The 16,488-nt window shown below is 41.4% G+C and overlaps 1 protein-coding gene across 3 annotated transcripts in view; it reads left to right on the top strand.

Annotated features, from left to right (window-relative positions):
* Positions 1–469: 469 nt before the first annotated feature.
* Positions 470–16,488, top strand: part of LOC120935572 (splicing factor SWAP) — a 173,254-nt gene continuing 157,235 nt past the window's right edge. For 2 of the 3 annotated variants that reach the window (XM_040347622.1, XM_040347628.1), the window contains exons 1-3: positions 470–751; positions 12,455–12,624; positions 13,701–13,835. In XM_040347622.1, coding sequence (XP_040203556.1) covers positions 579–751; positions 12,455–12,624; positions 13,701–13,835 — 478 coding nt within the window. In that variant the 5' untranslated portion in view covers positions 470–578. Of the gene's footprint in view, positions 752–11,918; positions 12,055–12,454; positions 12,625–13,700; positions 13,836–16,488 lie in introns of all 3 variants that reach the window. The other variant, XM_040347634.1, reaches the window with a different exon arrangement.

Consider the following 16,488-nt stretch of genomic DNA (forward strand, 5'->3'; position numbering starts at 1 on the left):
CTTAAGCGAAACTTCCACTTTTGGGTGGAACTCCGCTTTCAAGGTGTTTGAAAGGCAAATACAAGTAAGACTTTACTGCACATAGTGTAAATTCAGCCTGAGTGTGCCACTTGCATACTTGCACATTATGGGTGCCCAAGTTGTGTTTATTATTCTATTAGTTTATTTCTGTTATATGAAAGCAGACACATAAAACAGCAGTCAGAAGGAGGAATCCTAGCTCTGAGCACACAGCCCCGCCTCCCTAATAATAAGCGAACTGTCCGCCGCCATATTGGGATTGGCGGAAATATATATAATTTCTGCTTTCGCACTTTCCTTTTTCTGCAAACTAAAAAAAAAAAAGAGAACGGTACATTAACTAAGCAGAGGCCGTTTGCGCAACTACCGTGTGCTTTAATCCGGTCATTTGTATTTCTTGTAGACCTGCAGAGGACGGGAGGCCCTTGGAGCAGTGTGTGGAATCTGCGGACTGGGAAGCGGAAGTGTGTTTCGCGCCATCTTGTGCCGGGGCTCGCACAGTACCGGAGGCCTTCGGTGTATTCTCTTGTGGTGTTACCGCACGGATAGAGGACAGGATGTTCCCGGGGGTTCCACGGAAGAAGAGCAGCGGGAAGCAGCAGGCGGTGGCGGACCTGTTGGTGTTCGGCTATGCCTGCAAGGTGTTCCGGGACGACGAGAAGGCCTTGTACCATGAGCAGGGCCGGCACCTCATCCCCTGGATGGGAGACAAGAACATTCTCATAGATAGGTCGGTTGGAAGCTCATGACAATTACCTAATGTAACCCAGTGTGATCACTTCTGTTTCCAGGGGCTGCTCTGACTCCTCCACTGGTAGACAGGCCTGTGTGTGACTGCAATGGGACACCTAATCCTTACAACTGGGATCAATACACATATCTATAGAATGTAGGGAGCACTCCCCTCCTTTCCACTGATACTGAGTGCATGCAGCTTTACCCTTCACTCACATATGTACAAAAAAGGCTACATGAAAAAGGATTGTATGGCTCTGTTCACACCTGTGTAATGCGGGAAACCTGCGAATCCACTGCGGGTTCCCGTGTCGCACCTGAGTCCCACGACAGTCCACACAGCCGAGAGAGTCAATACATTGCTAACCTCTTCCCACCTGGCCTATAGCAGAATAACGGCCGGGCGGTGGTTGAGCTATCCTGACTATATGACGTCCAGCCCCGTGGGCGCACGCATCGTGGCAATCTCTGTGGTGCGGTGTGTCAGTCTGACACACCGCTACACCGATCTTGGTAAAGAGCCCCTGACGGCGGCTTTTTACCACGTGATCAGCCGTGTCCAATCACAACTGATCACGATGTAAACAGGAAGAACCATTGATCTGCTTTTCCTTACTTGCGTCCGACAGACGCGAGTAGAGAGAGCCGATCGGCTGCTCTCCTGACAAGGGGGGTCTGTGCTGATTGTTTTTCAGCGCAGCCCCCCCTCGAATGCCCGCCCAGGATGCCGCAATGGACCACCTGGGAAGGCCACCACACTGAACCACCAGGTATGTCACCCTAGGCCACCAGGGAAATACCAATCAGTGGCAAACAAAAATGTCTGCCAGTGATGCCTGTCAATGCAGTTCATCAGTGCCACCAATAAGTACCCACCAGTGCCACCTATCAATGCCCATCAGTGCTGCATATCAGTGTCACCCACCAGTGCCATCTCATTGGTGCCACCTCATCAGTGACGCCTTATCAGTGCTTATCATTGAAGGAGGAAGCTTAGTTACAAAATGTTATAACAGAAACAAAAACTTTTTTTTTTTTTCTTCAGAATTTTCAGTCTTTTTTTTTTTTTTTTTTTTTTTTATTCATTTGGCAAAAAATAAAAACCGCAGAGGTAATCAAGTACCACCAAAAGAAAGCTCTATTTGTGGGAACAAAATTATAAAAATGTACAGTGTAGCATGACCACGCAATTGTCATTTAGACAGCGCTGAAAATTGGCTTGGACAGGAAGGGTGGGAAGTACCTGCTATTGAAGTGGTTAATGACACCCCCATTGCAACTAGCATATCGCACTGCGAACTATCAGTTGGGACATGAATCGAATCACATGGGTGTGAACATGATCCGTTCATGGTGCGGACCAAAAAAAGGGTCCTGTGTGAGTTTGGTCTGAATGAGATTTCAGCCATACTATGTGGCTGAAATCGCATCCCACGGACATCGCATGTGATTTGCTTTGCAGTGTGGTGCGAATCACGTGATCTCGCAGAGCGCAGTAGTGTGAACCGGCACCGAATGGTTTACAACTGCAGTATATAACGCATGGCTTGAATCTTGTGGATTTTGCAAGAAATTTTATAATTCAGACCTACCATCATGAATAGATCTGTATACAATACTGTGATTTTATATATAACAGGGCGATCCAAGATCGTACGATTTTCGTTTAGTCAGTATAGTTGTCTTCCGAAAATACAATACAAATACATTACTGTCAACACATGACATCACGTCCGATTTTTTTTTTTTTTTTTCTGTCATACGAGAATTTTCGTGACTTTAATAACCTATTTTAATTTTACTTGCGACTATTAGGCGAAAAAAGTTGTACGATATTCAGATCGTGTGTACGAGGCATAAGTCTGTTATTCTTCAACTTGCTTTAGACCAGCCGTCAAGGAAATGTGGCTGTTCAGACAAACCATTTACCTCCTAATTTTTTTATTTTTTTTAACCACTTGCTTACTGGGCACATAAACCCCCTTCGTTCCCAGGCGAAATTTCAGCTTACGGCACTGCGTCGCTTTAACTGACATTTGCGCGGTCGTGCGACGTGGCTCCCAAACAAAATTGACGTCCTTTTTTCCCCACAAATAGAGCTTTATTTTGGTGGTATTTGATCCTCTGCGGTTTTTATTTTTTGCGCTATAAACAAAAAAAGAGCGACAATTTAAAAAAAATATATATTTTTTACTTGTTGCTATAATAAATATCCCAATTTTTTTTAAAAAAAAAACTATTTTTTTCCAGTTTAGGCCGATACGTATTTTTCGACGTATTTTGTAAAAAAAAACAAACGCAATAAGCGACTGGTTTGCGCAAAAGTTATAGCGCCTACAAAATAGGGGACAGAATTATGATTTTTTTTTTATTTTTTATTTTTTTTACTAGTAATGGCGGCGATCTGCGATTTTTATTGGGACTGCGATGTTATGGCGGACACATCGGACACTTTTGACACAAATTTGGCGCCATTCACATTTATACAGCGATCAGTGCTATAAAAATGCACTAATTACTGTATAAATGTGACTGGCAGTGAAGGGGTTAACACTAGGGGGTGAGGAAGGGGTTAAATGTGTAGCCTGGGTGTGTTCTAACTGTGTGGGGGGAGGGGGGTGACTGGGAGAGGTGACCGATGCTGTGTCTCTATGTACAAGTGACACAGATCGGTCTCCTCTCTTCTGACAGCATGTGGAGCTCTGTGTTTACACACAGAGCTCCACGTCCCTGCTGTGTTACCGACGATCGCGTGTACCCGGCGGACATTGCGGCCGCCAGGTACACGCATCGGCTCCCGAGCGATGCGCCGGGACAGTGTTTACCCGCTGCGTGCCCCCCAGTGGCACGCGCGGGTAATGCTTTTTAATGACGTCCAAAGACGTCCAGTTGGCACTTGAGAGCTGCGCTGTTGACGTCTTTTGTCAATAGCGCGGGTCTCAAGTGGTTAAATAACAAATATGTCATACTTGCCTCCACTGTGTATTTTGCCCCCTAAAACCAAGTGGTCCCTAAAACCGTCTTCTCCAATCGTGAGCCAGGACCCCGTGGAGAGAGGGATAGCACGTCCCCGCTGAGGCAAATATGGGGCTCAGGTAAGTAAAACGGGGGGCTGGGGGGCCGGTGACTGCCAGGTGTTTTTTGACCTTGATGCATTAGGTGAAAAGACACAATGGTCTACAAGCCCTTTAATTTGTTATTAGTCAAGTTCATCTAAATCTGATAGTGCATCTAACACTATCCCCAGACTGACAATGCTTTTGTCCAAGTGTTTTCCATTGCTCTTCTGTAGAGTAGAAGTGTGGTACTGGCCAGATCACCAGAAGAAAATAAAAGAAAAAAACCTAAAAAAAGAACTAATGTAGCGATAACATTTAAGGATTGGTAAGCTACAATTCCCATTGGAGGCTACAAGTTGTCCCCTTTGGGAAACCTGCACTGAGAATTGCTGGAGTGCTTATAAGTGCACAGCAAGTGGCTACAGGAGATCAGGATTTCTGTTTGTATTGTGTGCATCCCTTTTGCAAGTGTGTGGCAGTGCCATTTATTTTTAATGGCACCCCAGTGCATCTTGCTAACCTGCGCACAATCTTGCACCAAAATGCATAGTAAAGTACCATGCATTTTGATGTGGTGAGATAAAAAAAAGTTTAAATTAACGGGCTGCCAGAAGGCACAACAATGTGCTTGGCTCCTACATAGGTGTGAATGGAGCCCTAAACATCCATGTGCTGTTAGGATTGTACACACCCACACCTACACACACCTATAACCTGGCAGTGTCCCCTCCATTACCAGGATTGTCTGACAGATGCTACTACTTTACTTGCTGCAAGACATTTTAAGGCTGCCAATCTCCTGAAACGTCATCTGCTTGACTTACTCTTACCTAGTGTGTCAATGACTTGGAACAGATGGGTCAAAAAAAATCAAAATGCCTAATAATGTAATCAGGCCTTTCTGACAGTGAATGGGTTAACAGCAACACTCAATACTTTATTCTTGCAATGGAAAGGTTGATGTTCACTTCTTTTTCAAGGATTGTATAGATGTAAAAGTCATTGCTGAGTATCTCTGTGGTTCTCCTAACAACTTAATGCATTTTAGAAAGGGCATATTATAATTGTATGGAGATGCTTGGTCCTATGAAAGGCTTCCAGTTTGTTTTCCTGTCTCGGGGTACTCTATAACAAATGCATTACAGATGTAACCCCTTTATTGACACTGTGTGTATTTTGTGCTTATGTTTAATTATGGCTTTTCTTTAATGATGGTGTTTTTTTTGTTTTTTAAATACTGGATGATTGTATTTTAGTCACAGTATTGTATTATACATGCAACACTTAAAATGTAATTAAATGCAAATAACCAAAATTGTCAATAGATGCTATATTAAGTTTTGTTCATACTCCCTTATCCACTAGAGCAGTTGTTTTCTGTAGACTGCAAAAATCCTGGTTGATCCTATTTACTGTACCTCCCTGTTGCAGCCTGAGATTGTGTAAACCAACTGTTTACATCTACTAAGCAGTTATCTTTTTTTTTTTTTTTTTTTTGTGCTTTGTCTATTCCTTTGCGCAGAATAATCCACAATCACTTTCATCTACTGAGCATGGTCTAGTTTCAGTTCCCTTCTAAGCTGTTAATTTCCTCCTTTATATTATCTGTGCAGCCATGTGACTATAGAGTCACACATGTCAGCGTACACACAGTGGTAAATGACACTCCCCTCCCTCCCTTCTCATATTGCTTAACACTAGGGGGTGGGATAAAAGATCGATGATTGATGGAGACTTCACCTCCCTGTTAGTCCCAGCATGCAAACCCCCAAATATGTTTACAGTGTGAACTAAGTGAAAGCTATTGTCAACACCACCTACACCATGTTATTGCAAAATGTATCTGGTTTTCTCTAGCAACGTGCTTTAAACTGTGATCTAATCGTCATCTAAGTGGCAGCAATATTGATAAACACAATCCCTGGAATTCATATATTCTGGCACAGACAGATTTTGCCTAAGTGTTTGTCATGTAGAATGTGCCATATTCATTTACTTGCCTAGAATTTGTACTTGAATTTGGCATAAGCTACGCCACTTTTAGAGTGCAAGCCAGACTCTTTTGTAAAATCTGTCTGAGACAGTTTCTCTTTCTGTATGTCAAAAGAGTTGGTGTTATCTGGCTCCACGTCTGTAAGATATGAACTATCCGTACTTTATTTGGTGTCTGGCACATTCCTCGTACCACAATGTAAAAGTGGTGCATTTTAGAACTACTTGACTTTGGTGCCCGAGTATGTCAGAACCAAAAGTGTTGCAAATGTTTTATGAAATTGGCACAATACATTAACGAGGGATTCGCCAGAATAGTGACGGCGCAGCCCAATTTAATTTCCCCCAATGTGCTTAAGCTGATAACGCACAACTCGAATTTCTCGTGTCTTTATTGAACGCACCAATTAAACATTCACAGTGCTGAAGGAAAATATAAGTGTACCCAAAGATTGGTAACTTCAATGAAAGCTAATTGGAGTCAGTAGTTTGCATTTTTTCCCCCCCCCACAAATGAAGTATAACACACGACCTCCTAGCATTGGGAGGATAATATACAAAAGTCATCAGGTGGTAATGCAAATTGTTTCAGACACTCAAACATTGTAAGATTGCTGTTCTTAGCATCAGCTGATTTTTTTTTTTTTCGTTGGGGGGGGGGGGCAGATTACACAGCATTGTGCTGTGTAATCTGCTTTAAGGACCCAGGATATATATCGCTAATATATCTATCTATCTATGCGCACACACACACTTTTAACGTTCACTTCTTCCTTCCATCACTGTAAATGTTTAATGGGTTTGTTCAATAAAGACATGAGACATCAGAGTTAAGCACATTGTGTTTTGTCTTTGGGTGTGACTTGGGTAGGAAAATCGGGTGAACGATCGCCCAATTTCCCTCGTTCCACTGCAAAATCGAACCGATCAACAAAAATTTGTTTGGAAATTCTCGTATGGCAGACTATTTTTGTTTGTAATTTCTGATCATGTGCAGTCTTTCTTTTCTGCCGCGTCTTGTATGAAAATGGTACACATTAACCGCTTAAGGACCACCGCCGCACGCAGATATACGTCTGCAGAATGGCACGGCTTAAGGGCGCAACGCACTCACGACCCGGTCCTAAGCTCTGTGACCGTCCCCGCGGGAACCCCGATCGCTGCCGGTCTCCTGTGATCGGGTCACAGAGGAAGAACGGGGAGAGGTAAGTGTAAACAAACCTCTCCCCGTGCATCCTAGTGAGACTGACACTGATTGTCGTTCCCTATGACAGGGAACAGACTATCAGTGACGTCACACGCTAAGCCACGCCCCCCACAGTAAAAAACACATCAGGGCACAGTTAACCCCTACAGCGCCACTTACAGGTTAACCCCTTCACTTAGATTTTTACATTTTTATAGCACTGTTCGCTGTATAAATGACAGTGATCCCAAAAAAGTGTCCGATGTGTCCGCCATAATGTCGCAGTCACCATAAAAATCGCTGATCTCCGCCATTACTAGTAAAAAAATTATTAATAAAAATGCAATAAAACTATCCCCTATTTGGTAGACGCTAATAACTTTTGTGCAAACCAATCGATAAACGCTTATTACGTATTCTTCTACATATTTTTGGTAAAAAAAAATCGCATCGGCCTAAACTGAGGAAACATTTTTTTGTGTTTTTTTTTGGGATGTTTATAGCAAAAAGTAAAAAACATTATTTATTTATTTTTTCAAAATTGTCGCTCTATTTTTGTTTATAGCCCAAAAACTAAAAACAGCAGAGGTGATCAAATAACGCCAAAAGAAAGCTCTATTTGTGGGGAAAAAAGGACGCCAATTTTGTTTGGGAGGCACGTCGCACGACCGCGCAATTGTCAGTTAAAAAGTGGCCAGGTCTTTAAGCTGCATAATTGTCCAGGCTAAAGTGGTTCGTTCTGTTCCCGTACGAGAATTTTTTTGGGAGTTTGTTTCTTTTTCCATCCACTTATCCACTTGAGTATAATTTTTGGTTTACATTAGAGCTACATGATTCTGGATAAAATGAGAATCGTAAAAAGAAAATGTCTTTCTGGACAGCCGCACTCAAAACGAAAAGTTGCCTTTATTGTAAAAATCACAGCAGACCGCACAGCTTACACGTTTCACACTATTCCTAGTGTTTAATCATGGCTATAATTAAACACTAGGAATAGTGTGAAACGTGTAAGCTGTGCGGTCTGCTGTGATTTGTAGTGCTGCTGTGAGTTTACAATAAAGGCAACTTTCGTTTTCAGTGCGGCTGTCCAGAAAGACATTTTCTTTTTCTGCCTTGCTTGATGCATTGCCAGCACCTGGGGTTTATGTGAGGAGGATTATCACGAGGACACACCTCACCTGGAGCGGCTATCTTTCCTTCTAAAATGAGAATCCATGATTTTTTCGCTTAGAATAAAGATCACGATTCTCGTGGCGTAACATCTTCGTTCCGTCCCCGCGAGCCTATACAGCAAAGAAAACTTGCGCAAGTCCTGCCCACATATGTAAACAATGTTGAAATCACACATGTGAGGTATCACCGCTATCTACTGAGCTACAGAGCACATTGTATAAAATAAAAGGGGTAACTTTACTGTTTTTTTTTAAAAGACCGCTGCGCAAATACAGTGACATATTGCATGCCATTTTATTCTCTAGATTCTCTGCTAAAGAAATATATATTTATTTGGGGGTTCTAAGTAATTTTCTAGCAAAGAATACGGATTATAGATTATAACTTGTAAGCAACAAATGTCAGAAATATGCATGGATACATTACATACATATTTTTTTTTTTTAATTCATAGAAGTGTGTGCAAGGGGAGAGGGGCAGGAGTAGAGCGGTATACACAGTGAGGGAGCAGTCGGCACAGATGGGCTCCCTCACTCGCCTGTGCTGACTGTCACTATCGGCTTTTACATTTTGCTTGCAACCCCCCCCCCCCCGCCCAAAAAAAAAATAATCTAAAAATGAATGCTACATCCCTTGTGTACAGTCACATACAAACATAAACACGTGCGTCTAGGTCACCTACATACAAAAACATTGGTTACACTACACATTTCTTGCACACACCAGAGTGAGAAACAATTCTGGGGTGGTCATTTATAGTTGACTATAAACTGATGACCTGTAAAGACTTTTAAAGTGTTTCCTATGGAAGATTTTGTGTACTGGAGTTTCACCTGCTGCTTTAAAGCTTTGAATGCTGGGTGTCTATTCACTCAGCACAACCTAATTATTTTTATTATTATATTTTACCATAAAATTGCAAAATCTATAGCTTTCTGTGTACTGACATTTAACTTTATTTTTTTTCCTGCTGGAAATACAAGTTTGATAAACAGTGCTAATATTTTTGACATTGGACTCTCGCCATCTCTGCTTTTAGAAAATCTATATTTGGGGGTTTTAACTATTATTTTTTTTTTTTTTACGTGCATAAACAGGATTTTGAGTCAAAGGGTTAAAGTAATGGTCTCTTGTGATACTCTTGTAGGGTTAGTCATTGTATTTCACATACTACATATGCTGCAAATTTTGTCCAGTTAGAAATTCTGGGGCTTATATGAGCTTTGAAAAAGCAGACCAATAATACCTATAGTTTTCAAATATGGCAATCTTGTGTGGAGGGTGCTTTTGTAGGGAAGCCATATGATTTATCTGATGTCTTTGCTACAAGTATACTGTTGCTTACAATCCGAAAATTGTAGTTCTAAGTAAAGGTATTATTTCTTGACATCTAGTGACAGCTGAAAAGTATGAAAAAACAGGTTTAAAGATTGTGCTTTGGCAGGCAATGTTGGTTTTTGCAGAGTATTCTTTTTTTGTTGGCTCTTTATTTGATTCAATTTGAAGTCAACCTTTGCTTTTTTGCTGGTTGATAAAGAAGCGAAATGTTTTGGGTCTTGGCGTCTCGCTCTGCAATCTTCCTAGATAGGACTGTAGGATTCCTTCATTGCTGCACGATTTTGGATAAAATTGAGTTTTACAAGTTTTTGCTTAGAATAAAGATCACGATTCGTGCTGTGTTGAAAGACTGTTGCGCAAATACGGTGTGACATAAAATATTGCAATGATTGACATTTTATTCTCTTAGTGCCATGCAGTGCCACCTGCCAAAAAAAACAGCTTCCCCAATTTCTAAATATCGGCATCGACCAGAGAAAAACCCATATCGGTAGACCTCTAATTAAAATGACCTTGTTTACTGTCAGAAGTTCGTTATTTTGATCTAAAAGAACCGAGAGATGCATTCTTTCTCTTTATTGCTGTTGACAAACATTTTCTGACTGTGTGTGTGTGTGTGTGTGTGTGTGTGTGTGTGTGTGTGTGTGTGTGTGTGTGTTTTTATTTTTTGACAACTCTGAGCAGAAAATGGCTCTTCATTTGTTTAACAGGAATTGGGGAAATGCTGGATTAAGATCGTGAGGAGGGTGGAATTGCGATCATAATTGATCAGTAATGATCCGCCCACGTGAACCTCCGCTTGCTCAGCGGGGATCGCTCTGTTGATCCTCACTGAGCCGGCGGATGACAGGGAGGTCCCCGCACACTGTGCAGGGACCGCCCTGTCTCTTCTCCGCTCTCCCCTATGGGGGGATCGGATGAACATGGACAGTCTGTCCATGTTCATCCGATCTGCCAGACGGATGGAACAGTAGGTTTTTCCTCCGTCACACTTTAGCGGGTCGGATGTCAGCGGGCATGTCACCACTGACATCCGCGGCTCCATAGAGGAGCACGGAGTGCCCATTCAGGTCCGCCTAAAAAACTGGCAGGCGGACCTGAACGGGCCGCCCGTGTGAAAGAGCCCTAATTGTGCAGCTCTACTTCACATACTTGGATATTGTGCAGTGTGCTTCAATAAGTTTGAAGTCTGTTGTTGCAGTTGTTGTTTGGCTCATGTGTATTTTAAAACTTATTTTTTTCCACCACTGAAAGAATGGTGTTTTGGTATTTCCGAGGTACAGTGCTATGAATGCACTGTGATCTTTGCATTAGAAGCCTGTGTGGATATTTATGATATTAATTTTTTTGGTTGTTTTGGAATTCTGCAGTTATGCTCAGCATTGACTGATGTTTTTTTGAACAAACTTTAACCATATTTATAATTTTTTTTTTGTTCTTGGCTCCTGAACTTGAGTTGTTCTTTAACCTTTTTAATGCATAAAAGCTCCATGTCTTGAGCTCAATGTTTATTTGCCCTATTTTATGTTTTCCACAGTTTTTGTAGGCGGAAATCCTCGTCGATGGACTGTCCAGTTACATTTCGGAGCCCCTTCTATCTTTTCTGTTTCAGTTGTGCATATTCACTAGTAAAAAAATCTTTTTCCAATGAAAAATGTTACATGTGACAGTAAAGATGCCAGGGGTCCATATCCACCACTGCTAAATTACTGGCTAGATACACCTTTTTTTTTTTTTTTTGATCTCCACTAATGTCTCCTGTATTATGTAACACACGTTGATATGTTTTTTTGTGGATTATGGACTTTCTATAAATAATATATATATATATATTTTTTTTTTCATTTGGAAAAGATATGTTTGAAGCCTTTTTTCCAGTAAGATGGATTGTATGAATAAAAACACCATTAAGTGGCAAAATATCTGCTTAATGTGTTTGTAATATGTTCCCTTATAAAATAAATCGGCTTCTAATTTTAAATAATCCAGTTTGTAAATTAAGGAGGTTTTGCTTTTATTTATTTCATCAATCTTGACTATATGCTGTCTTTAGTAACATTTATTTTGTCAGTGACATAGATGATATCTGCCGCTGTTTTCTGTGGCTTTCTTTTCTTTTTCTTTTATAATTATTCTGTAATCTATTTTTATGTAACATGGCCAATAGATTTGTTTGCATTGGATAATTAATCACGCTATATATTTTTTTTTATTTTACAAAGTTTCCATATTTTTTTATGTACCGGTAGGTCACATGTCACTGGGACAAGAGCAAATAGTCTTGACTGTCTTTCTGATCTGTAATTACTGGTTTCTGTTCTTACTGACAAAGCCTCCTTAAAATACATATGTCTGTTTCTATTGCCATATATGTGTGTGTCTCTCTACTACATAACCAGAACTTATTTCTTCAGCCGTTTGGCTAAGGGTGGAGCCTAGCCATGCTTTTACCACCAAGAGATCCACGCTTCTCTGGCGAAGATTTCTGCTGCGGATGCGGACTAGCAGAAAGAAGCGAGAAAATTTCCAGCGTTTGGTTCTTTCGGATAGGTATTTATGTGTTCGGGTTTGTGTGAATGTAAATTAGAAGTTTCCAGACACCCCAATTGCACGCGCATAAAACAGAGTATTCATAGTGGTTGAAAAACCTACGGTAAGCACTCCTAATGCATTGGCAGAAACAATGGGCATTAGAACTATCATTTGACGTTACATGAAAAGATGCAGCTCTTATACAGACTAGCAGTAGCGAATGTAGTATTCCAAATTTCACCATGTACATCTAAAAATGGTAGACAAAAGAGGACATGAATCAGAGAAACATTGGTTTCAGAAAAATGCAACATGTTCTGGTGGGTCTAGTTTAGTTCAGGGCAGTTTAGACAGGTAAGTTCAAAAAAAGCACTGGAGCTTACAGTACTTGGTTCTTACCATGCTTTTCATGTTGCAGGTATGATGGGCGTGGTCATTTGCATGACCTAGCTGAATATGATGCAGAGCACAACTCATGGAACAGAAACTACAACATATCGGAAGAAGAGGCTCGTATAGAAGCTTTGTGTGATGAAGAGAGGTATTTAGCGTTGCATACGGACTTGCTTGAAGAGGAAGCACGGCAAGGTACATCAATTATTTCAGATGAATATAGAAGTCCTAAACAAAAAGCATCCCTGTGTGGAATGAAAATACTTAAAAAAGATGCATAAAGCTTTGTTTATTTTACTCACTTTTTTCTGATATCTTTTTGACAGTACCTATTGGAGTGGAAAACAGCTGTCTGAATGTGGACCACAGGATAGTTTTTTTGCCCAGCTTTTCAGTGCACTGGAGTTTACTCCTATTATTATTATTACTCTATTATTATATATATATATATTTTTACCACTTCAGACTTGCTCATGGTTTATTTGCCTGTATCGTCTCTGCAACGGTTCGCATCATTTGTGGTTTTCTTTTACACATTCATTTGTTTTATTTTATCATAATTACACACATATTGGCTTTTATGGTTCCAGTGGGTTCCAGCCAAAGACAAGTCCATATTAAACATTTAAAAAAAAAAAATCCCTACTGCCCCTACCCCCCACCCCCCTTCCCTCCCTCGTTATTCCTGTTCTTCTCATTTGGCAGTTTTACCTTTCTTCCTATTTATCCTCTTATCCCGTTACTCTTAATTTGTCCGCATAACTCCCATGTTTTCTTGAAATCTTTCCAGTTTTTCCATTTCTTTAATCCTGTTTTTTCCTCTCCTATACTTCAACTCCTCCATCATGTATGTTTCTTCCACCGCGTCTATCCACTCCCATATTAGTGGACTTTCCACTTCTTGCCATTTTTTGGGATCAACCTTTTGGCTGCATTTAATAAATGAGGAGTCAATGACTCTTTTTGTAGTATTTTACTGCCTCTTCTCCTCCATGGAATAGGACTACCCATGGATTGTTTTTTATCTCCCTCTTGGTGATTTCTTTTATCAGGCCCAGGATTCTCTCCCAGTATTTTCTGATCTTGGGGCATTCCCACCATAAGTGGGCCTACTCTATTATTATAGCTAGTGCAGACAAATATTCAGAAAACTGAACTTTGTCATGTATTTTATTTGAAAAAATTAGTGTATGTTACTGCGGAAATCTGATTTTCTAAAAGCATTTTCTTTCGATTATCTGATTTGAAGTATATTTCTATTTCCCTTCAAGAGGAAGAATATAAGCGGCTAAGCGAAGCCCTTGCAGAAGATGGAACATATAATTCAGTGTGTTTTAAATATCGGAGTGATTACTATGATCCTTCACAGCCCACAGAAGAGGAGGAGCCTCAGAAAGAAGAAAAAGGTTTGTGTTGTGTTTTTTCTTTTTTTTAACATCACCTTTTTAAAGAGAACATATTTTAACCACTTAAGCCCCCAACCAAAATTCAGGTAAAGGACCAGGCCCCTTTTTGCGATTCGGGACTGCGTCGCTTTAACTGACAATTGCGTGGTCGTGCGACATGGCTCCCAAACAAAATTAGCGTCCTTTTTTTCCCACAAATAGAGCTTTCTTTTGGTGGTATTTGATCACCTCTGCGGTTTTTATTTTTTGTGCTATAAACAAAAATAGAGCGACAATTCTGAAAAAAATTCAATATTTTTTACTTTTTGCTATAATAAATATCCCCCAAAAATATATATAAAAATATTTTTTTTCCTCAGTTTAGGCCGATACGTATTCTTCTACATATTTTTGGTAAAAAAAAATCGCATTAAGCGTTTATCGGTTGGTTTGCGCAAAATTTATAGCGCAAACCAACCGATAAAATTTATAGCGTTTACAAAATAGGGGATAGTTGTATTGCATTTTTATGTATATATTTTTTTTTTTACTACTAATGGCGGTGATCAGCGAGTTTTTTCGTGACTGCGACATTATGGCGGACACTTCGGACAATTTTGACACATTTTTGGGACCATTGTCATTTTCACAGCAAAAAATGCATTTAAAATGCTTTGTTTATTGTGGAAATGACAGTTGCAGTTTGGGAGTGAACCACAGGGGGCGCTGAAGGGGTTATGTTTCACCTAGTATGTGTTTACAACTGTAGGGGGTGTGGCTGTAGGAGTGACGTCATCGATTGTGTCTCCCTATTAAAAGTATGACACGATCGATGCAGCCGCCACAGTGAAGCACGGGGAAGCCGTGTTTACACGCGGCTCTCCCCGTTCTTCAGTTCCGGGGACCAATCGCGGGACCCCAGCGGCGATCAGGTCGCGGGTCCCGCAGCTTCGGACCGGGTCGCGGGCGGTGGTCCTTAAGTGGTTAAAGCCGCATTCTAGGTTAGTGGCTTGGTACTATTGAAATACATAATTTGGAGCAGTTTTATCTAGGAAAGGGTTTGACATTCTATGCACAGTTTGTGATCCAGACATTCCTGCCAGACAGCACAGCCAGGTCTTTGCCCTCTGCTGCAGCGACTGCACAGTTTGGGAAAACACCCCTGGTCTGCTGATTGGCTATTGATGATGTAATAGCACAGTGACAAGTCATCTATCATCTCACAATTTTCTCCTCATCAGCAATTTCCTCATATGTGCACAAAATAAAGCCTAATGCTGCCCTTGTTCGCCTAACACATAACTTTATTAATTCCTGTGCCCAGCATTTAAAACTAACACTACATTTGTGCTCGTTCTCAACTATGCAAAATTGGTAGAACTAAAAAAAAAAAAAAAAAAAAAAAAAAAAAAAGTTACCCAATACTCTGACTTTTAGGCTCTTGCTTAGGCGCCATTGAAACGTTGTGGCGTTTCCACAATGTTCTAGTAAACCTGAGGAGCACAAATGTGCAGGACCTAGCGATTTTGCATAAGAGTTGATGGCCTTTAATAGGTGATGGATAAATAGTTCAACTTTTTGCACTCTTTTTACAAAAAACTAACAAACATACTTACTCTGATCCCCCAGTACATTGAAAACGCTGTTCAGATTTTTTTAAATCCGCCTCTCTCCTATTGCATCTTTGTCCTGCAAAGCCTGTGGCCTGCAAAAAGCTCTAGGTGGCCAACCCCTGCTGCTGCTGGAGGGAGAGAGAAATGTGAATCTCAAAGCAGCCACTGGGAGCGCACTAATGTTTTTCCCATCCTTACCCTACAAAAAGTGTAGCTGCTGGTTTTTAATAGACACTTACCTGCTCCCGCGACACGCCGGCCGGGGGGCTCCGCTCCTCACCCCCCCTCGCCGGCCGGCGTCTTCATTCCTAGTGTGGGCACCCGGCAGTGACAGCTTTCGACTTCACGGCCGGGCACCCACTGCGCATGCGCGAGCGGCGCCATGCTTTTGGACAGGCGCTCGCCTACAGGGAGGGGCTGTGAAAAGGCGATTAAGCTTATCGCCTTTCTATGGACACCAAATGATGGACTCTGGAGGGCGTCTGCAAGGTTTTTCCCCGGGGGAGCGCTTCTCCTAGGGGGTTTTCTGATGCAGGGAGCAGCCACGAGAGCCACCGAAGGACCCTAGAAGACGGTGTTCGGGCCACTCTGCAAAACGAACTGCACAGTGTAGGTAAGTATGAAGTGTTTGTGTGTGTGTGTGTGTGTTTTTTTTTTTTTTTTTTTTTTTCACAATCATTTTAACCACTTCTAGCCCAAGGCCGTCATATGACGTCCTTGACTTTCAATGGGAATATTTGAATGATGCCTGCAGCTACAGGCATCATTCAGACATCATCCTCGTTTTCAGACGTCAATTTTGTGCACAATAAGAACAATCATAGTGGCAGTTCCGCCGCTTGATCATTCTTACGGTTGACAGGAGAACACCCCCACCCCTCCGTCATCCGGTGCTTCTCCGGGCTCTCCCGTGCAATTGAGGGCCCGGCGAAAGAATCAGCTGTCATGGATAACGACCAGAGAGATTTCAAGTGATCACTCAGAAGTCGCATTGTGTCATTGGATTTGATTGACCGCAGCACGAGCCAATTGCTGCGCTGCTATAAATCTATCCAATGAAG

This window comes from Rana temporaria, chromosome 1, assembly GCF_905171775.1.
Source record: "Rana temporaria chromosome 1, aRanTem1.1, whole genome shotgun sequence".
NCBI classification, from domain to species: domain Eukaryota; kingdom Metazoa; phylum Chordata; class Amphibia; order Anura; family Ranidae; genus Rana; species Rana temporaria.